Source organism: Chenopodium album, chromosome 24 (assembly GCF_948465745.1).
Source record: "Chenopodium album chromosome 24, dcCheAlbu1.1, whole genome shotgun sequence".
Classification (NCBI taxonomy): Eukaryota; Viridiplantae; Streptophyta; class Magnoliopsida; order Caryophyllales; family Amaranthaceae; genus Chenopodium; species Chenopodium album.
Genome location: NC_137857.1, coordinates 33,692,564 through 33,715,787, shown reverse-complemented (window position 1 = coordinate 33,715,787; position 23,224 = coordinate 33,692,564). Strand labels below are relative to the sequence as shown.

The 23,224-nt window shown below is 33.8% G+C and overlaps 3 protein-coding genes and 1 non-coding gene across 5 annotated transcripts; 3 read left to right on the top strand and 1 right to left on the bottom strand.

Moving 5' to 3' along the window:
- Positions 1–1,695: 1,695 nt before the first annotated feature.
- On the top strand, positions 1,696–3,952 carry LOC145611421 (glucan endo-1,3-beta-glucosidase 1-like). Its single transcript, XM_081666754.1, has 3 exons — positions 1,696–2,110; positions 2,451–3,543; positions 3,623–3,952. The coding sequence occupies exons 1-3, from the start codon at positions 2,053–2,055 to the stop codon at positions 3,783–3,785; spliced, it is 1,314 nt and encodes a 437-aa protein (XP_081522880.1). The 5' UTR covers positions 1,696–2,052; the 3' UTR covers positions 3,786–3,952.
- A 145-nt stretch (positions 3,953–4,097) lies between these two features.
- On the top strand, positions 4,098–11,262 carry LOC145611419 (uncharacterized). Its single transcript, XM_081666750.1, has 5 exons — positions 4,098–5,035; positions 8,938–9,150; positions 9,473–9,690; positions 9,784–9,894; positions 10,514–11,262. The coding sequence occupies exons 1-5, from the start codon at positions 4,351–4,353 to the stop codon at positions 11,096–11,098; spliced, it is 1,812 nt and encodes a 603-aa protein (XP_081522876.1). The 5' UTR covers positions 4,098–4,350; the 3' UTR covers positions 11,099–11,262.
- Positions 11,263–11,574: 312 nt separating this feature from the next.
- On the bottom strand, positions 11,575–11,647 carry TRNAF-GAA (transfer RNA phenylalanine (anticodon GAA)). The gene has a single exon. It is a non-coding gene; the product is annotated as a tRNA-Phe (tRNA).
- Positions 11,648–14,774: 3,127 nt separating this feature from the next.
- On the top strand, positions 14,775–22,369 carry LOC145611420 (L-ascorbate oxidase homolog). 2 transcript variants are annotated; one of them, XM_081666752.1, is made up of 8 exons: positions 14,775–15,052; positions 17,486–17,595; positions 19,802–20,072; positions 20,286–20,388; positions 20,569–20,914; positions 21,004–21,369; positions 21,467–21,545; positions 21,705–22,369. In XM_081666752.1, the coding sequence occupies exons 1-8, from the start codon at positions 14,906–14,908 to the stop codon at positions 21,915–21,917; spliced, it is 1,635 nt and encodes a 544-aa protein (XP_081522878.1). In that variant the 5' UTR covers positions 14,775–14,905; the 3' UTR covers positions 21,918–22,369. The 2 variants fall into 2 exon arrangements, with proteins under 2 accessions (XP_081522878.1, XP_081522879.1); XM_081666753.1 differs by lacking the exon at positions 14,775–15,052 and adding an exon at positions 17,199–17,350.
- Positions 22,370–23,224: the final 855 nt, after the last annotated feature.

The window sequence follows — 23,224 nt, the reverse complement described above, 5'->3', positions numbered from 1 at the left end:
GAACATAAATTAAGTTGAAGAGAACATACCCTTATTACAAGAGCTTTATTTTTATAATAATCACCATATGATTTCTAGTCATATACGAGTACAAAGTATTATAAGAAAAATGTTTGAAAAGGTTAAATCGCTTAAATGGATAAATCATCTACGGAGTAGAATAACTTATAACACTTGAGGAAACAACTAGGCTAATGGTCTAAAGCAAGACTTTGTTCTATTAATCTACTCGTAATTCTTGTACTTATTAAAGTATTTGTGTTAAAATCAATAGATTATCAGCTAAACTTATAAAAATAACAACTACTCGTACTCCGTATTACGGAGTATTTTTATTATTACTATTAGTATTACGGTATGATTATTATTATTACTGTATTATTATTATTACCTGTATAAGTTTATAAGCACAAAAGACGTAGCACTAGGGTCAAAATAGGAAATACAAGTGCCATAGAAACTTGAATATTCCGTGGAAAATGGCCAGAGTGTATAGTCCAGGAACCAATGCCTGAGCAAACTACTGTTTAAGCTCAATGATATGTGGCATATGTTGTTTGCCAGCTGCCCATTTTTGTTGCTGCTTATTAGGCATCCCTATGAATCTTATCATATCCCCATTTTTTTTTTTTTTTTTTTTGAAGTTTTGTTAATCGAAAACATCGACGGTTTTAATGGTCCCTCTATATCTCCAAATTATACTTAAGCTTGTACACTTATACTACGTATTTGGGGCCGGTTCACATTTACTTAATTTCAGTTCAGTTTAGCTTCAATTAGTTCAGCTCTTAATTTCCCTCTCTCATAAAATATTCATTTCAGCTCAATTCAGTTTAGTTCAATTCAGTTCAGCTCCAATCAGCTTAGTTCAGTAAATGTAAACAGACCCTTACTTGTAAGATACATCTCCCTACAAAAACCCATCGATATGGATCCAATAAGATCTAATTGTTTGACTTTAAAATTTAAAACCTAGCATACAAGAAAACCTTATTTTTGTTGAAGAAACATCCTTTTATTATTATGTTCATCCACAAGATACATATTGCTCCCTCTTACTTGTAAGATTTTTCAAAATTATTTGTGTATCTTGTTTTGTTAAATACGAAGTTCATTCTAGGGTTTTTCAATGTGGTAACTTTATAATATTGGGTATTTTCACTATTTTGAGTTGTGCCCCATGTTTTTAGAAGTCAATAGTAACCTTACTGTATTACCGGTTGCCGTATTACCTAAGGTTAGCAACTTTTCTCAATACTTTTCCTGGACACATTGCATATATTTCTATCTTCTACGGAGTAGTTTTTACTCAACCACTCGATATCAATCTTACTGAAAGTGAGCGTAACAAATAAAAGTGATGGAGAGAATATAAACTCATGAATTTTTTTTAGTGAAAAAAAGTCAATCATAGATAAGACTGTAAATTTAACCAGAAAGGTGACCAGTTTTGATCCAATGTGTCCCGCCGACGTAAAATATTCCTAAATCAAGTTGAACGGGATAGAATTAATTATCACCATTGGCAAAGTTGACCACGTGCATGAAAAAACACATTGTACCAAATGGCAAAGAAGTGCTTAATTTTCAATTTCAAAATTGAACCTATTTCATCTACAAGACTTCCTTTTTCTCACCAAATCATGATGTAAACTTAGAAAGTGAGTATTACTACACATACTAGTATTATCTTGTCCCTTAGCATAAAACCACACCCTACTACCAAAATTTTGCATCAAAATCTCTCAAATATACTAGAACTAGAATAAACTAGCAAGAAAAAGTGACAGATTACCAACAATATTTACTAAATTAGTATACCAAAGCATAATCTTTATAAACTTCCATTTACAAAATTATAATAATTTCTGAGATATCCCTGTCAATCAAATGTCCTGTAGCTTCACTACTTGCTCAAAAATAGCAATTCAAAAGAGAAGTCGTCCAAATATGAGGAGAGAATAATAATATGCACACTTCTTCTTCTTCTTCTAATTCTGTAGCTGAGCTTGAGACTGAGGATAATGCTCTAAAGCTCAAGCTTTTGCTTTCATGGCGGCTGCTTTCTGCCTCTTTCTTTCACTCATCTTCCTCTTTTCTCCATTTCCAGGTATTTTTCTCACATTTTTGCTCTTACCCTCTTCAATTTTTGCATACCCTTTTCACCATTTTGGAGAAATAATTAAGCTTTTTCAGTTTTCAATTGTTTAATTTGGTATGTTAAAGCCTAGGTTTTGTCATTCATTAGCTGCTGGTTTTTTTTTTTTTTTTTTTTTTGGGTCAATTTTCAGTTGAATTCAGCTATTTTGAAGATGAAAAAAATTGAATTTGATTGTATTTTGATGATTGTAGTTGAATTTAAGACAAACCCATGTGTTAGTTTGCTCAATTGAGTGAAACCCAGTTTGGAATTGTACTAATGAACAGTAATATGTTCTGTTGAATTTCAGCTCAAGGGGAAATTATAGCAGAAATTAAGCAAAAACAAGGGCAAGATGAACCCTATATTGGTGTAAACATTGGAACAGATGTTTCAAATTTTTTATCACCTTCAGATTTGGTATCTTTCCTTCAAGTACAGAAGATTAACCATGTGAGGCTCTATGATGCTGACCCTGATTTGTTGAAAGCCCTTGCTAAAACAAAGATTAGGGTCATAATTGGTGTACCTAATAACCAGCTTATTGCTATTGGATCCTCCAATGCCACTGCCGCGACTTGGGTGGGCCGGAATGTCGTTGCTTACTACCCGGAAACCACCATCATTGCCATTGCTGTGGGTGATGAGGTCTTGACCACAATGCCTTCAACTGCCCCTTTGCTTTTGCCTGCTATTGAGTCACTTTATAGTGCACTTGTGGCTTCAAATCTTCATTCTCAAATTAAGGTTTCAACCCCACATTCGGCTTCACTGATTTTAGACCCTTTCCCACCGTCTCAGGCATTTTTTAACACCTCTATGACTCAGTATTTGTTGCCAATTGTGAAGTTTTTGTCGAGGACTCAATCTCCTTTGATGATGAACTTGTATCCATATTATGTTTTTATGGAGAATAAGGGTGTTGTGCCTCTGGATAATGCTTTGTTTAAGCCCTTGACACCTTCCAAGGAAATGGTTGACCCTAATACTTTGCTTCATTACACTAATGTGTATGATGCAATGGTTGATTCAGCTTATTTCTCTATGAAGAATCTTAATGTCACTGATGTTGTAGTGCTCGTTAGTGAGACTGGTTGGCCTTCTAAGGGGGATTCCAAAGAGCCATATGCCACTATGGATAATGCTGATACATACAATTCAAATCTCATCAAGCATGTTTTCGACAAGACTGGCTCCCCGTTTCACCCTGAGATCACATCTAGCGTGTACATATACGAGCTGTTCAATGAGGATCTGAGGTCACCCCCAATCTCTGAGGCCAATTGGGGATTGTTTTATGGAAATACTACGCCGGTATATTTGTTACATGTTTCGGGAAGTGGGACTTTCTTGGAAAGACAAATTTGTTTAACTAGTGATCAAAGAGAAATTTTGCTATCCAAGTCAGAAACTTTGATGATAATTTCTTTTGACAAACTAGAAGTTTTACTAACAATTCTTATCTGATTTCTTCGTGTGCAGTAAGAAGGAAGGAAATAACACAAGGGAGGTGGTAAATTCAACTCAAGCTACTAGTGGATCATTCTTGAGCTATGGAAGCAATCGGAAAAGTTTAATGGATTGTGTCCTGATATCTTTGTGTACTATTATGTTTCTGCGTTACTTCTCCGATTCACATTTCTAGTAAGTAGCCGAGGATCTTTAGGTACATAATGATAGAAGTTGATTTTTTGGGCAACTGTAATGTCTTGTTGTAATTTATTCGATATGGTGTAGGTAATATGGTATTAGTAAGGATAGTTATTTATGACCCTGCCGAAGTAACTGAACTTTAGAGGAGTTTCGTTTGGAGGATTGCCGAGTTTATAATTGTGATTTTTTGATATGCATAGTAACAATAAAACTTGTACGGTATAAACTTGGATGGTGGGTGCTAGATGTCTAAACATGAAGGGCTATTGTCATTGGTAATTTGGTAAACTCTTATTTCATTCCAATCTCATACATGATTTACATCTCCTTTTGGAAAAGGGAGGGATTGAAAAATGGCAATCAAGTCAATGAGCTCATGACTTCTGATTCTCACGAACCCTTTTTATAGTTCTCCCTCTATCTTGGAGTGGCTAAAAAGGTAGACGAAGAGGAAAACTAAACTTAATTAAGCTATAGAAGTACATTTTTTTTTGAACAAGCTATATAAGTACATAATAATACCTTCAAGTTGCAACCCATTTTCCATCATATAGCCCATGACCAAAAAGTGCCTTTTTCTTAAAAAAAGAAAGAATTCCCATATTTTAAGGAATTGTGATTTCCAATTAAAAGCATTCAAAATTCAAATGTTGTTCACTCTTCTTCAACCCCAACTCTCTTCTTCTTCCCTCCCTCATCTTCTTCTTCAAATTCAACCCACCAAAAACCCTAACAAAACCCTCCAAATCCCTAATCTCAAATTCAAATTTCTCTCCCCTTTTTCATCAATCATGTCTTCTTCCTCTCCTTCTTCATCTTCTTGGGCTTGCTCTAAATGCACTTTTCTCAACCCATCTTCCCAAAAATCAAACTGCCAAATTTGCCAAACCCCATTTTCTCTCTCCTCTTCTTCATCACCCTCTAAATGGGCTTGCAAAGCTTGCACCTTTCTCAATTCTTACAGTCTTTCCAATTGCGAAATTTGTGACACTCGATCCAATTTACAAGAATTGGATTCTATTGACCCGGATGATGATATTTCTGGAGTTTCTTCTGTGGGTTCGGTGTTTTTTCCACTGCGCCGTTGTAATTCGGGTCGGGTTCAAGAATCCGATGATTCGGGTATTAAAGAAATTGGTCAATCTCAAATGGGTGGTGGTCAATTGGTTGATCAAGTTGTTCATTTGGGTGGGCTTCGGAATTCGGGTTCTAATAAGCGTAAATTCCATGACTTAGATTCTGGTTAGTATGAACTAAACTTTGTGTTACGTTTTGTTTACTACTTTTTTTTTCATGATTTGTATGTTTGATTGATTGTTAATGTTGTTTTATTGGCACAATAATGTGCATGATATCACTAAAGTGTCATATTGTATCGAATGAAGTATTCTTCATGTAATCATGTTTTTGGTAAAGTGAGAGCTTTGAAAGATGATTATGGATTGTACTTCGTATTATATACGAGTAGTATACGTGATTGAATCCCATGACTTGATTACCTTACGCTCTCAAATGACTTAACTAAAAGAGTTGACATCCATAAAGGATTGCATCATCATTGAATTATTTGTTTATGCTCCATTGGTCCCTACTAACTAGGGATGGCAATATTAAGTGGATATCCACTAACCCGCTCCACACTCAATAAATAAATGGACGAAAACCCGAATTAAATGGATGAGAAGCGGGTGACGGATGAAACGGATGATGGATCGGATCGGATGTGGATGATACTTTTTTCACTCGCTAACCAGCCACCCACCCGTTTAACATAAAATAATTTTTTAATCTAAGAATTTTAATAATACAATATGAAATGTGCAAGAAAATTATATGTATTTTTTGTTGCAAATTAATTTTTCAAACAATATATTGTTATTGTTTTGTTTTTTATTAATAAAACTATTGTACAAATAACCGAAAATTAAAGTTTATGTGAGTTTTTTTCAACTTTAAAACTCATCCATTAGTCATCCGCTCCACCCGTTTCATCCGCGGATGATGGACGGACGGATATGGATGATGGGTGAAGCGGATGACGGATGGATGTGGATGGAGTGACTAGGGTAATGGATGGATGTGGGTGAAGCTCCACCCGATCCAAATCCAATCCATTGTCATCTCTACTACTAACTATAAAATAATACGAAGTATATTAAAAACATGGGTAACAAACATTGTTTTATACGGAGTATTAATTTTTTAGTTAAATTCATTTATGTATTTTTATTGATAATTTACTTTGTTGTCTATTCGTCATAAGGATTTTTTTTATTCATTCTATGCATTAGCACAAGTATGCTCTAGTATTATATACCGAGTAACACGGATTATTGCCGGGTTATGGCATCTTTTGGCGGGCAAAACCCTAAAAAGCCAAAACATTTGTACCATCAACAGAGAAAGAAAAGATAAGGAAAAATGGGTGCCTTGACTAGTAGCAAAGAAAAAAGAGAGAAGCATTATGATCATATGACCCATTCATGCGGTTGATATGAGTACTACTGTACTAAAAACCCTAGCTTTCCCTCTCTTCTATAAATCCAAGCTTTCAATTCATTTTCTATCTTCTAAACCAAAATGTCCATTTTTTCCTTCCAAAATTCCAAGCATTGGTGAAATGAGCAAAGAGAAGTAGTGGGAATGGGAGATTAGTCTACAGGAAGTAATGGGTATGGTGTGCTTGGGAAGGAGTATGGAATCCAATTCCCTCATTTTTGGGTTTTGGAATGAAATTCCTTCCCAAGACCCCCCATACCAATGATTTTCTGTGGGTTTTCCCTTTCCCTGAACTTTTCACATTATTATGTTTCCAAAGGTTTAAACTTTTTCTGGTTTTCCTTATACTGGCCTAAGATCAAATTTTTTGGCTGATTTTGATATTTCTTTTCTAAGATCAAATATGGGTTATTTTGGGACTAAGGCTTTGTTGTTGTTCTTGTTGTTTGTGTTTGATTTCTTATTTTAATCTGGCATACTCTATTTAGCTCTAATCCTGAGTGCTTTTGTCTTTTAACCTGTGTGGCTGTTTGTACAAGTGTTAGCTGCTACCATGGGATCTTAATTTTGTCCAATATTAACTTTCTTATGACACAAATTGGACTCTCTGAACTTATACTAAACTTTTGATTAACCCCCATTAACTTCTAATGGTATCTCGCTTGACTCTTTTGAGCATGATTTATTAAGCTGCAAATTAATATTCTGTTATTGCTGTACTTAATTTATTCTGTTAATCTTGAACATCTGTTGTAATTGTAATCCTGTCTTTGCTCAGACTTAGGACTTCGGGAGCTTGTATCAGAAATATGAAACATTAGTGTTAGTATTTGAGTAAGACTTGGATATTTGATGAATATTTTCCTTGATTTTGGGTTAGAATGAAGTAAAGTGTCCATATTTTCATACCCGTGTTTTGGTGTCAATGATCTGACCGGCACTTGTCTACTTGATGTAATTTGAATAGTCTGAGACCTTGAGTAACATTGTTACATGGGTACTAGAAACATTGTTACTTTGTACTTGATGTTTTCAAGTTCACACAGCCCGATGTATACTTGGTAATTTGGTATGATTTACCTTTGATGGACTATTGGACTTCAAGAATTAGTTTGACTTGGAGTAGTAGGCTACTTGGTGTGAAATGTTAATTGCAAATAAAATATTTAGTGAATAGCTACTATTAGAAGTTAGGGATTAATTACAGCAACCAACATAATTTGTTTTGCTACCCTTAAGCTATCCAAAGGCCATGCCATAGTTTATTTTGGGTGGATGGTGATTCAAAGCCTTCTTATGTTTTATGTTTAAGACGTAGCTTAGGTAGGACATGGTTACGCAAACTCAGACTACTTACGCTACTGTTCATGAGGGAGAGGGCTTTATGATTGAATCTCAAAGGCATTCTTTTCATTAGTCCATGGCCTATTTCGGGTTCACTCGGAGCTTTGTCAACAACTGTTGGAGGTGTGATGTACTGAATCGTATGGACTTTCAATGCAGTGGTTCCCTTAGTTCTTATTTTCAGCGATATCAATTAGGACTGATAGTTAGCTCAGATGGGCGTATAACTGTAGATTGATTCCGTTGTGCATTATCTTGTAGTTCACAGTTTACTTGTCAAAGAGACTTGGATTCTACCCAAGCAAACTGTTTTACACAAAATGTAGTAATTAATTTATCAAATTTATTACAGTGCTTACTAAACACTTTTGTTTGATCCAATGAATAGGATAGTTTCCCGCAATTTTGTACTCATTGGAACTTCCCATTGATCTTTAAATACATATAGTTAGGTTGGTGTCTTATCTCATCTTGATATACACTTCAATATTGGACGGCCAGAAGGTGAGCTCCAGCCGATTGCCTGGGCTGTTGCCTGTTGCTAACTCTAAATCTTATATACGGATGGCACAAAGTGCTCTAATCTGTTTTTTTTGTCAAACTCCCTTTTTTATTCTTATCTTGGGCCAATTGCTGCTTGCTCCAATTCATCTTTATGAATTTCAGAACTAACACCATCCAAACTGATCCCAGAACCAAAATAAATGGAAAGCATAAATACACACATGCAAAAACCAAAAAAGATTTTTATCTGCATTCAGATGAATCTTAGGACTCATTTTTACCCATTTATAAGTTTCTAATGGCTTCCAAGTTTTGATTACTTGTGGAATTTAAGCTGTGCTTCTTATGAAGTTTTTCAATGCTAGACTATTTAGCTCCATATAGGAAGTTCTATATGGACTACATCCTTCAGGAAGCTTCCCTTTACTGTGGAACTAGGCAAGAAACTTATTCCATACATGAATCTTTGACAACTAATCATTTCCTCCATTTTTTTCTTCTCTGCTAAACCACCAAGTTTGCCGTCTAAATTGCTAATATTCCATATATGTAGGTGTTTGAACAAGAATTGTTTTAGGACCCTGTAGAATAAAGTTGCTGAGCGTTTTGTTATCTATAATCATATTGCAAGATATAAATTAATGTTGCTATATAAGACTAGTGTATGGGCACTGTTGTTTACATATTGCTATGATTTCACATGTTACAACACTGGGAGGATAATGGGGGAATGTGTCTTTTCGAATGAGGTTTTATGATCATGAATGCTCATAATTACTGGGTGATTTGTATGGCAGATAACGCCGATGCTGTCAGTTGTCTTACAACAAAGAAAGAAGAAAAGACTGTAGCAATTAAGAGTTCAGAGTTGCCAAAGATTGCTGGCAATGCTGTGGGCAATGTCTCACTCAAGAGAAAACTCTGTGATTTAGGTGGTTTTATTGAGAAACCCATCATATTAGATGGCTTTCGCGAAGTTAAATCTTCCAGGAAGATTGTTTCAGTTGAAGGTTAGTGCAAATTTTGTAGGTTGCTTTGAAACTCGTATAAACTGCTTCTTTTAAGTTTCTAATTCCCACGCTCAATTTCTTATATCTACTTCTGAAGCTAAACCAACTCAGATTTTAAATACTTCCACTGAGTTTATTGATTAATTTGATAGTGTTAACAGATTTTTACCAGCCACTTAGTTATTTCTATTCGTTTTTATGAATTCAGGCTCCCTACATTTCTTACAATTCAAGTTTGCAGAATATAGTTCATTTGGGAACTACTGTATCTTGTGCATTGGATTCGGCTAAAAATGATATACGATTTTACTTTGTGCTTCAGATTCTGAAAATGGCTTTGACTTAGAGGTCGGAAAGGCCAAAACAGGTGCTTCAGATTCCAAGGAAATAGCTGTAAATACTGAAATTGAGGAAGTTTCAGGTGTGATAAAGATCCTTTCATACAATGTGTGGTTCGTAGAAGAATTAGAGGTGTATAAGAGGATGCAAGCAATTGGTGACCTTATTAAGCTACACTCTCCAGATGTTATTTGTTTTCAGGTTTCTATTTGTGGCTTTACAATTTCATGAGATGGCTGCTGTTTATTTCTATGAGTTCTAGCATCTGTAAATTGTTTCTCTTTGGTTTTGCAGGAGGTCACTCCCAATATCTATGACATTTTTCAAAGTTCTACGTGGTGGAAGAAATATCAATGTTCTGTCACCTATGAAACGGCATCCTCTGAGATGTACTATTGCATTCAGGTGTGGATCTTTTCACAAGGAATCATTTTACGTAGCAAGTTGTGTAATGCTAGCAGAATACCCACACACAATTTTTCATCTTTATTTCTTCACAAGTTTGATTTTATTGTGTATCTGTTGGTAATAAAATCATACTCCCCCCCCTCCTCTTCTCTCAGACATCAGACTTTAAGGTCTTGAAGAGATATTTTACCTAAAAACCACTCTTACCGGCAAAATTACTGAGTGATGGGTTTTTGATTCCAATATGACTCAAAAACTTATCTCATAGCCTGAATTCGCCCGTCCAAACCAGACCTACAGTACTGACTTGAGCTTTGACATTTTGACTGGTGTATGTGACTATGGTTTGTAAGCTTTACTGAGTCTCATGTTTGCTGATTGCTAATTGTTGTGACTCCTAATTCTTCAATTGTCATTTGACCATCTGAATGTCCCTGCATGTTGAACTTTTTTCAATGAACACTGATAGCTAAAGGCCTCAAAGCGATGACTATAATCCAAATTTTTTCTCTTCCTATGTAGCTTATAATTTATTGGTTTTTCTCTACAGTTTTAAACTAACAGTCCAATTATTTTACTTCCTCTGTAGCTTATATTTTAATGATTTTCTCTGCAGTTGGCCAAACTTCCTGTAAAATCATTCAGCTGTAAACCATTCAGTAACTCACGAATGTGCAGAGATTTGGGTGTAGCTGAAATCGTAGTGAATCAGAACAAGTCGCTGGTGGTTGCTACTAGCCATCTTGAGAGTCCTACCCCAGGACCCCCAACATGGGATCAAATGAACAGTAAGGAAAGGGTCGAACAGGCAAAGGAGGCCATAAACCACCTTAGAAGACATCCAAATGTTATATTCTGTGGAGATATGAACTGGGATGATAATCTTGATGGCAAATTTCCATTTTTGGAAGGATGGTTTGATGCTTGGGAAAAGCTGAGACCTGCTGAGATGGGATGGACATATGATACCAAGGCCAACAATATGTTGACTGGAAACCGTAAATTGCAAAAACGGCTTGACAGATTTATTTGCCACTTGACTGATTTTAAGATAATCAGCATAGATATGATTGGAACTGAGGCAATACCAGGTGTGACATACAGCAAGCAGAAGAAACTGAAGAACAAGATTCAAGAATTGACGCTTCCAGTCTTTCCTAGTGATCACTTTGGTTTACTTTTGACCATTACTGGCAGTTAAGTAGTCCAATGGCCAAAATTTTGTATAGGACAACAGGGTTACTACGCCAAATTTTCCCTTTCTCCATGAATATGTTGCCGTTGCTTAGGCAGCTCTTTTGTATAGCCGGAATGGATGTGTTTTTGTCCGAGATTTGTGCTCTGAGATTTTGTATATGGATCTTATGCGGGATTAAAATGAATAATTTTTGTTCAACTCTTTCATTGTAATGAATATGTTTTGAATACAAGATCTATTTGCTGCAGTAACTTCTGGCTATTAAGAGTATTAAGGAGTTTTAAGGATTGCTATGCTTTAGTACAGCCTCTGCTAACTCGTGATCCATATACTAGAACAATGAATTGCGGTACAAGTTTTTAAGTAACTGCGTATTATGGCAATGTGGCTAATTTAAACTAGATATTCATTTCATACATTATGTAACCTTGTTCAGAGTATCATTAAAAAATACCAAGGAAAGGAAAAAAAATTAAAAATGCGGTGAGCGTGGATCGAACACGCGACCTTCAGATCTTCAGTCTGACGCTCTCCCAACTGAGCTATCCCCGCAATTTGTTAACTTTTGTAAAACAATATATATAATCTATTAAACTGTATTATTATAATGTCTCGACAAATTCTCCTTAATTCCTTATGTTTTAAACCATTCGAGTAATACTTTTAAATGCTTGTTAAGTTTGTCACCATAAACTTTGAATATTAAATTAAATTATCATTTTTAAATAATAAATTTCAATTAAAAAAATCATATATATGATTGTAAAAAAAATTAAAATAAAAGTAATAATGGTAGCTAATAGCTAATTTATTTTTACCTAGTGTTAAAATTTCAAGTTTATATTATGTTTGTGTTATTTTTAAACTTTCCAGCAATGTTGTTTGTTCTTGCTTTTAATTTAAGTTAGATTGTTATATGATTAAATATAAAGCAAAATTATGTAAATAATCGAGCTTGTTCACAAGCTAATTAAGGCTGAGTAGTAAGTAGTGATGTGCTCATCCATTGAATATATCGAGCTTCACTTAAATAGTTCTTGTCCTTCTTGAGCTAGATAGACTCATACTCATTAACACCTATATGGCTATACCTATAAATGTACTCAAACCTATAATGAAGGATCGAAATCACTAATCTTGTCATTAGTTAATTAAATTTATAAAAAGTTTTAGAGTAATTAATAGACCAATAAAAGCAAATTGGAAATGACTGACAAAGTGACGAATTATCAGTTATCACATATGCAAGCACTCAAACAAACTAACATACAGTATTTTATACTAATAAAGATAAATGAGAGTCATATAGGTCGAGGAAAGTACAAAGAAATTACTACTGTATAAAATACAAGCTGTCAAAAAAAAAAAAGTACAAAGAAATTACTACGAAGTACTGGTATAAAATAATGTAAGCTCCATATGTAGATATTGTTATACTATGAAACAAATACGGTTGTCCCAAGTTAAAACATGTGATATCCAGCCAGTCTTACAGTAAGAGCTCAGTTTTTGTTTATTTTGACGGTGATTTTTTTTGGTCAAAATTTTCCTTCAATCACTCCCTATTTTATTTGGTCATGAATTATGGAATTGGGTATTTCCATGTCCATACCCTAGGGCCTAGAGACTTCGTTGTAGATCTTGAAATCTAAGACCATATCATAGTCCAAATTATGTCATTCAAATGATTTAGAAAATAGTTGACATCAACATTTTTATTTATATGTATATTTAATTTATAGCCATTTTAAAAGATAAAAAATAGAAAAACCCGACTAATTCCACAATTGTTAAATCCTTGTACCGTGACATAATTTAGGGGGTTTCATCTTATTGCGAAAAACACAATTCTCTTCTTTGCACTGAGTTACGTCTAATGCTTGATTTGAGTTTTGAACATTTGGATAGTTCGAAGGACATTATATGACAAATTAATTCTATCAAAGGTTGGGATGCTTCTTCAACCTTTTTGAGATGTTTGAGGCTATTATATTGCATTACGAGTTACGGAGTACATAGAATGGTCAATAAGACTGACCAAAATGATTTGTACAAACGATTGATGTAGTTTGATTACATGCTGATTTAGAATTCATACAATGATACATGCATGATTATTTGATTAAATACGAGTATTAAATGGAGAGAATATCTTATGAGTACTATATATTTTTATTGTAAAAGTCACGACATTTTTTTTGGCATGGTCTTTGTTTTGGACTCTAAATCCGTAATTTAACTTTTTAGATGGTAAGAAAAAGGGGGCTTTAAGGGAAATCCCTCAAATGAGTTGCATGAGGTTTGATCCCTAGACCTCAGAGATACGAGATGTAAGCGATGTCACTGCTTAATCACCTCAACCTCTTCTAAATCCGTATTTGGTTATGACTAGCGTCGTCCTTTTTGGGCATTAGACTAGCCATCTTTGACTATGTTCTCCTTAATTTATTTGACCTCTATCAAACAAAATACTTGTATATATAGGAGAACGATTTTGATCAGACTTCAACCTCATGATTTTTTAAGTCCAAAATTTACATGTTAAACATTTTAAAGTGAGGGGAAAGGGTAAAGGATCACCACCTGAGATGCATCCTGGAGTCTATAACATTATTTCGACCCATATATGACCATTATTCGGCTACATAAAGGCCCCGTGAAAGCTTATAGCCAATACAAGAGGCGTGTATGAAATGGGTAAATTGGATGCTTAAAGGCAAATTGGATGGTTCCACCCACCCAATTGGACTCTCGAAGGATATTAGGGTCCATGAAAATCATCTCGGCAATTTTTATTTTTGGGCTAAAAAAGTCAAAAATTTTCCAATTAAAGGCTATAATTCACGTTTTTTGGGCAAATTTGGAGGTTTCGGGACTTGGTTTCGAAAAGTCTTGAGATACCAGAAGATACATCTCGAGGTCATATAATATCGTTTGGAACCATATATGATTATAATATGTTGTCATAAATGTCCATGATAGCCTTGTGTTAATGAAATCGGTACAAGTTATAAACGAGTAAATTGAGCATTTAAAGGCAAATTGGATAGTTTTACCCACCCAGATAGTCTTCTGGGGTGTATTAGGGTTCATGGCGAGCATCTCGACAACTTTTGTTTCCGGGTCAAAAAAAGTGAAAAATTTTCTAAAATTGAAGGCTATAATACACGATTTCGGGTGAATTTTTGACATTTTTCAAAAAATGAACAGAATTAATTTAGTTAAAAAATGAACAGAAGGAATAGTTTTTAGGAATCAACTTTTTTTTTAAGATGTTGTATGACATTTCATCAGCAAATTAATTTAGTTAAAAAATTTTAACTAATTAAATCAGATACACGTATAGTGTTATCTAAGCCATCATTATTTCAACTAGCCTTATGATTACAATTGTCAATTCTTTGAACCTCGTTAGCCAGTTTTACTAATCACCCAGAAATAGAATATAATAATATTAAAAATGTCAATCAACTGTTAAATTAGTTGACAAAATTTCATATTATATGACACCATTAATGATCACAGCTAATGAGCTCTTAAATTCATTCTATTATACAAAAAATTAAAATTTAATGTAAGTCAGAGGTTAGGCCATTTCAGTGACTCAGTGTGTGGGTTCTACCATAATAAGTCACCCCATCTTCTACACTTCTTTTGCGCCACTTCTCACACTCTCAAACTACAACCTCCCACTCTCTCTCTACATTTTAGAGAGAGAAAGAGATCTACTAAATTATTTCACTATAAATTGGAAAAAAATCCCAAAAAAGAAAACAAAATACCCACAATAATAGGAAATACTTAAAAGAAATGGGAGAAAACAGAGCACTCTGTTTTTCAAGTTTAGTAGTGTTTCTTGTTCTTCTTGTAAATGGCATCAATGGTGAAAATCCATATCGAATGTATGACTGGAAAGTTACTTATGGCTATGTTTATCCCTTGGGTGTCAAACAACAAGTAAGTTCTTTGATCCCGCCAACTCGTCTCTAAAAGTTCTTCTTGTTTGGACGGTCATTGTTTGAATTGTCACACATAAAAAGTCGATACAGGAAGAACTTTTAGAGACTAAATGAATATCTAATATTCATGTAAATGTTTCATTCAAAAATTTATGTTCATATGCAGTTGAAATTATGTATTTATGATTTTTGTTGTGAAATATTATGTTACATATTTATTTTCTTGTTGAAAGGTACTACATTATTGATATGTTTGCACCAAAATAGTAAGTGATGCTTAATAATTAGATCTGAAAGACTGAAAGTAATAATGCTATCATAAATATGGCAAGTTTGTATGTGGTTTTTCAGAAATCTAAACTAACATATACTTGTATATTTATATTTACTTTTAGTAATTGTTTTGTTATTATGGTGTATCTCTCATAATGCAACTTTCTAACTAGGGATTTAAGAATGGCTAAATTAATACTCCGTAAAAGAAAATAGAGGTTATTTTATTCTTCTTTCCATGCAAGGTTGATCTAATCGATGTTTTTAAATATTTTTATTCTAAAAAATTTCCCCATCAAATGGACCGTCTAGTTATTAGAGAGAATCTCCGATCCCATTTGGGACTAAGATACTAAACCTAGGAAAATTTCTAACAAAGAAAGACATGTAGCCTGTTTTTAAGCATAAATGCATAATAATGTAGAAAAATATAGAGAAGTACAAATTAATTTAGCTGTTTAGAGTATTAATATACTCATATCAATGGAGTATGAAGTAATTTATGAGCATATGACATACGAAATTAATGTTTAATTTTAATGTATCAAGATCAAACATGTGATATCTATTGAAACTTTTTACAGTTAGCTCAGTCATTGAGTTTGTCAGTGAATTTTTATGGGTCCAATTTCTCATTTATTTTATTTTTCCTAATTATTTTGGCATTATTAGCAAATTTGGAGTTGGATTTCATGTAATGGCCTAGGGAGTACAAAATGGATCTTAAACTTAGAGCATTATATGATGTCCAATTTATATCACATGATTTAACTACCTCTAGCATTCATTTCAAATCTCTCTCTCTCTCTTTTTTTTTTTTTTTTTTTTTGGGGGGGTTACATAGTGTTAATGATATCTTTGTAAATAGTTTATCTTCCTTTAATAATGCGTTTTAGATTGTTTGTTTAAGCTCATGTAAAATAAAAAACAAGAAAAAAAAAACTCTTTGTAAATTTATTGGTATTTATTCTTTCAAAAAAAAAAAAAAAAAATGGTGCATTTACTACTGAAAAAAAAAAAAGTTATAGCTTCAAGATTTGTGATAAATTGTATGCCTATGCGCGGCTTATCTATAAAAATTATATACAAGTAGATGTGTAATTCGTGTTAATAAAGTATATATACACAAAGTCATTAATCCGGTATAGAATAGGGGGTGATAGATCATAGATTATTAGATTGGGAGATAATTCCGTCCACATCAATGTGTTTGAGGGTGGCTATGCCGCCATAATAAGATCGTTGCATGCTAGATCAGATTAATAGAAATTGCGAAATTTATTTTAGTCTTTGATTGAGCTTGTAGTTTGTCCTTGTAGCTACTTCATATGATTACATGAGCTTTTTTGATGTATATGTATACAAGTTTTGACCTTCTATGTGCAATAAATTTCTTAAATTCTCATATTTGATAGCTACATTAGTACATTGTCTCAAACATACACTTGTATAGTACTTCACTAAAATCTTGTTTACTATAATTATTCAATTTCTTCTGTAATAACCCTATAATTATTATCGCCATAAGTACAAATATCATTAATTTATATATAACGAAGACGGTTTTGCAAAGTTCAATCATATTTTTCTACTTAAGTTACTAGTACTATTTTTGTAGAAATGTGAAAATGTTTCAACAATATTCCAAAGTAATTTAGAATATATAGAAGACAAAATAAATACAACACATTATAAACTACTGCCACTTCCAAATTTCCAACAATACTTAAATCTTTTCACCCACATAACCTCCACTCGTGAATAACCAATCTATGAGCGGTGATTCTGTGACCAAACATCAATCTAAGCTTTTACACTTATAAATACAAGTGTTCAAATTAGTTGGACTGTAGAAAATAACCCAAAAACAATGAAAGAGTGCAAATCACTTTGCTTCTCAACCTTACAACTACTCTTCCTTCTCCTTCTCCTAGTAAATGGCATCTATGCCGAAAGCCCTTATCGATTTATCTACTTAAAAGTGCATAATGGCATTCGTTACCCTATGGGTGTAAGGCAAAATGTACGTAACCCTTTTCAATTTTGTCTATATATATTAGTGCTCGATGTGTGGAGGTTCAGATATATACAATCTTATTGTTAACTAGCTAGTTGATTCAGGTTTTAATGTGATTGGGTTATGTGTTTGTGTTTCCAGGTGATTTTGATCAATGGACAGTTTCCAGGGCCACAAATTGACTGTGTGACCAATGACAACTTGATTATAAGTGTTCATAATTACTTGAATGAACCATTCCTTCTTTCATGGTAACTAACCTATCAATCCTTTTATGTTTTATTTTTTATTAATCCCTAAAGATTCTAATTATATCTTCCTTGAAATACTAATTTAATTTACGAGTATTATAGATCAAGTATTAAATGTAGATGCCATTTCTATATTTTATGGCAAATATTTGTGGAAACTCGTTTTTTAGCAGTTTAGCACTGACTCGTATGAAATCTTCATAGCAATGTACATTTCAAAAAATAAAAATATACTCCGTAGTACATTTAAATTCATATATCATTATCTTTTCAATTTATTTCAGAGAAAATAATTTACTATCGATATGGACATTTGGGAAACAATATTAATGAGTTGATATGTATATTTGCTCAAAAATGTGTTTATTTTTATTTTTTTATTACCACTCGATACCATTTATTAAAAAAAGTTTTTGGAGAAAAAGAAAAACTCGTATTTAGTATTCAATTGATAAATTTACAATAGGACGATGATGTAGACTAAGTTCAAGAGAATAATGTGAAAGGAAACGTGCATGAGCTAGTTAATCATTGACTAATTGCTGATAGCAAAATGCCATCTATTAAAGTTAAAGATCATAATAATGTCTTAACTTAGCTAATTATGAAATTTGAACAGTACTCAAGTTAATTGGTAAGTATCATGTTATACAAAGTAATTATTTTTTACAAAAAATCTATATATTTAATAGTTTACGTGTAGTAGTATTGTAGTAATATAGTATATTATAAAATTATACTATTGATACTTCACTCTTCAAATGGTTTTTTGACAAGTGGAGTATGAGGAACAATAATGTAAAATAGTAATTAGTTAATGGCTTGACGTAAAATCTAAGAAATCTTGTAAAATTTGACTAATAAGTGAACATGATGAGCAAATTATAGTCCGTACAATGTTTTATACATTACTATTTACGATGAACAAAATATGTGTACTCCAAAGTCCAAACTTCAATGTATGGAATATGATACAATCATAAAAAAATACAATACTACGTATTACATACTCAATGCTCATTAGTGTGTTACTACTCCGTGTATAGTACGATACGTCGATACTCCCTAAATTTATTTAGGGCCTTACTGAACTGAACTAAGCTGACTTATTTATGAGAGAAGAAGCGAGGTTGAATTGAATTAAACTGAACTGAAAAGAACATACCCCATACTGTATATACTTAAAACAAAATCATTTACTAAGGGCTTGTTTGACATCATTTTTTGTTTTCAGTTTCCTGTTTTTTTGAAAACTAAAAACCAAAAACAGGAAACAAGAAAAAGGTGTTTCCACTTTTCTGTTGTCAGTTTTCAAAATTATCATGATTTTAATAAGTCTAAATAATTTTTGATACATTATGTGACATATATAATATACTTTTAAAAAACAAAAAACCAAAAAACAGAAAACCACAATGATGCCAAACGAACCCTAAATTACTAGTATGTGTATTTCAGTGATCACTAATCACGTGGGATCCACACACGTGATTAGATCTATAGTGCCGACTAAATTAAACAGAGCATATGATTCGGGTAATGGGCGCACGTGATACCTAGCACGTAGGTCATGCTCAAGCACTTAAGCAGCATTCTTTTCTTTTAAGGAATTATTATTATTTTATGTAATGTATTTCTGTCACTCCACTAACTTAATTGGGCTTTACGTTGTCATCACTCCCATCACTTTACTCACTAAATTTCAGCTTTTTTTCAACTTTTTTTTGGGCCTTTTGGGTTTTAGGCTCAATCTTGTTGTGTGCTATTGCCTATATTGGCATATTCCCATATACACTTGTCTAATTCAATCCCCATCGTACATTTTCTGTTTGTGTGTACTTCATCCGTCTCAAATTACTTGTTATATTTTGACTTTTTAGTTTTTATAGTGTCCAATACAATGAAAATATACATAAGGGTGCTTAGACAATGACTATTTCTAACTACTAAAAAATAAAAATATAAATATTGATGTCTTTGAAGGTGTACATTAAAGGGATCTAACAAGATATTAAAATTATGAGATTGATATTTGAAAAGTTTATATGAGATTGACATATTGATCTATAGTGATTTTTGGTCGAGATTTCAATTTACTATAAAGATTTATAAGGTCGATCACCAAATATTGTAAGACAGTTCCATACAAGATTTTGCCGCATATGTACTCAATACTCACATAATCATTTTGGCCTCAATTATGTAGGAATGGGTTGCAACAGAGGAGGAATTCATTTGAAGATGGTATGCCAGGGACAACTTGTCCTATACCACCTAGAAGGAACTTCACATACATCCTCCAAGCCAAAGATCAAATTGGGAGCTTCTACTACTTCCCTTCTATCGGTCTTCATAAGGCTTCTGGTGGGTTCGGTGCCATCAGAATCTATAGTCGCCCTCGAATTCCAGTCCCATTTCCTCCTCCTGCCGGAGACTTCACCGTTCTTGCAGGGGACTGGTACAAAAAAAGCCACAGGGTGAGTTCATACTGCTGATTACTGAAATATTGAGTACTACTGAAACTAGTCAGTTTGTGTAAAGGCATCTATCATGGCATACATATGTGACATTATTACACGCCAAATTACGTACAAAAATTCATACCCATTACCTTAGACTATAACTTTACAGCCAAACCATAAGTGTCTAAGACATGTTTGTATAACATAAACTTGTGTAACCTTTTGCAGCAATTGGGAAGAATGTTAGAAAGGGGCCGCAACATCCATATGCCTGATGGTCTTCTTATCAATGGCCGAGGATGGAATGGTTATACTTTCACAGTTGAACAAGGTAACTATTCTATATAAGTACTCTTCACAATCGATCTCTTTAGTACAATACCTATGTATTACCAAAACATTGAAACAGGAAGTAAATAATAAAAGGAGCTAGCCTTAATATCTATATATATATATATATATATTTGAGTTTTACTCCAAAACGTTCAACTAATAGTTGTGTGATATATAGGGAGAACTTACCGATTTAGGATATCAAACGTTGGGATTGCAACATCCATCAACTTCAGAATCGCAGGGCACAAGCTTAAGCTCGTAGAGGTTGAAGGGACACATACCATGCAGACCAGCTACACTTCCCTTGACATTCACTTAGGACAGTCTTACTCAGTCCTAGTGACAGCTGATCAGCCTCCAGTTGATTATTATGTTGTAGTCTCTTCGCGATTCACTAAGCCTGTTCTGACCACCACAGCCGTCCTTCACTACAGAAACTCTTGGAAGAAAGTCTCAGGCCCTCTCCCTCCCGGCCCCACCACGCAAATTGGTTGGTCTCTCAACCAGGCCCATTCTATCAGGTATATATATGCTTGCTACATTAGAACTTTAGGCCTTACATTATATTAAGACATATGAAGTATTAACATGATTAACGCGTTCTACTCAGGATGAATTTGAGTGCAAGTGGCCCTAGACCGAACCCTCAGGGATCGTACCATTACGGCCTGATCAAATTACAACGAACCATTGTGTTTGCAAACTCTGCAGCATATATTAACCAAAGGCAGAGGTATGCAATCAACAGCGTGTCATACGTGCAGGCAGATACACCCCTAAAATTAGCAGACTACTTCAACATCCCTGGCGTGTACTCCCCTAATAGTGTGCCTAGTTACCCTACATGGCGACCTGCATACCTTAAGACCGGGGTGATACAGACTGATTACAGGACTTTCATTGAGATTGTGTTCCAGAACGAGGAAGATTCAGTTCAGTCTTACCACATTGATGGTTATGCTTTCTTTGTTGTCGGGTAAGAGCCACATATCTTATCATATCATATCATACGCCTTTTTATATAATCCATGGACTACATTTCTTATATAACCTGTTTTATTTCTGATGAGCAGGATGGATGGGGGACAATGGACTCCTAGGAGCAGAGCCAGCTATAACTTGAGAGATGCAGTTACTCGTTCCACCGTTCAGGTATCACTCCACATCACTTGATCATGACTATGTGTTCTAAACTCTAAAAACATCTATAGTAACACAAAATTCTGTTTTGTATGCATTATCATCTTGAAAACCTTAGGGAAATGGTTAATGTTATATACTAATAACAAGGGAAATGTTGTATGTATGCAGGTGTATCCAAAGGCATGGACCGCCATATACGTGTCATTGGACAATGTAGGAATGTGGAACATAAGATCAGAGAATCGGGTAAGGCAATTTTTGGGACAACAACTCTACATGAGGGTTTGGACTCCCTCTCGTTCGTGGAGAGACGAATATCCTATTCCTAAGAATGCACTCCTCTGTGGTAGGGCTAGAGGGCGTCATACACGTCCTATATAAGTTGTTTTATTTTAGGTAAGTCGAGTCCTCACTCAACTTCCTACCTCAGGAAAATGAGAGGGAGACTGAGAGAGTAAGATGTCTAATTTAAAAAGGGAGACGAGGGTTCAAACCTAAGAGCTACTCTCGATAATTCGAGTAGTGCTCGAGCTGAGCCATACGACACACTTTCTAAAGTAATACAGAGTATTGATGTATGATTTATTTTAAAGGGTCACGAGAGGGTGACATAGTTTATTAATTATATTGGTGCTTATGTAACAATATTGCCATGACGTTACATGGCATTGCGGGAAGACCTTTGTTTTAGGGGGAGGAGATTGAATTAGTAGGTTGTGAAATTAGGAATTGTTGTATCATGCTTCATCTCCCAAGTGTATTGCAAAATTGTAATTCTAGTTCCATTGTTTTAGTTCATTTCCAGGAATAAATTTGAATTCATTGATCATTTCGTGAGGGTTAGTAGTCTTAATACCTAATAGGATGATGATCCTATGGTAGTCATCCTCAAAATGAAAGTGTGAATTCAAATTTCGAGTTATGAGTTCAATGTTAGAGATCACAAAGTATATATTCTCGCTCTAAGCAATGATATTACACTTCCAATAAACGAACATTTTAGCTCAATATGAAGTAACTTTTGACATATACTTTTTAGGAACAATTGATTAAGTGAATTAGTGGTACCAACACAAGAATTTTCACAAAGTATGCAACACAACTGTAATGAATTAATTCTCATGTAGTTTTATATGCAGAATGTACAAAAAAATTTATTACGTAATAAAGATTTATATATTCAACTAAAATTTGACATTGACAAAATCATAAAAAAATTGGGAAATGACATGCATCGTTACATCCTTTAAACCCTCCTCAAAAAAGGACGAAAGCTTAAACTCGTGCAACAAACCTTAGACTATATTAAATATCTATATATGACCTCATAATAATATATGAAAATATTCAAAACCGTTTTGTTACATGCGCATTTAATAAATAAATGGTGCAAATATGCAATTACAAAAGTTCATCAACCCACCGATTGCATGTATCGAAGAAAATTTGGTTACACTTTGAACTTCCTATTTTTCTTTTAATTATTTGACGGTGCCCTCCTTCCAATTTTGCCAACGTCAACCTTCTCTGTTTGTCAACTCTCAAAAACTTTAGAAGAGAATATTAAAAACTCCTGAAAATTAAAACCCAAATAAATATTTAAAACTTGTAAGAATAAGAGAATTTTGTATATGGTGCATGTTGACATCTGCCTATGCTTCACTCCCTCAATACATATCATATACCAA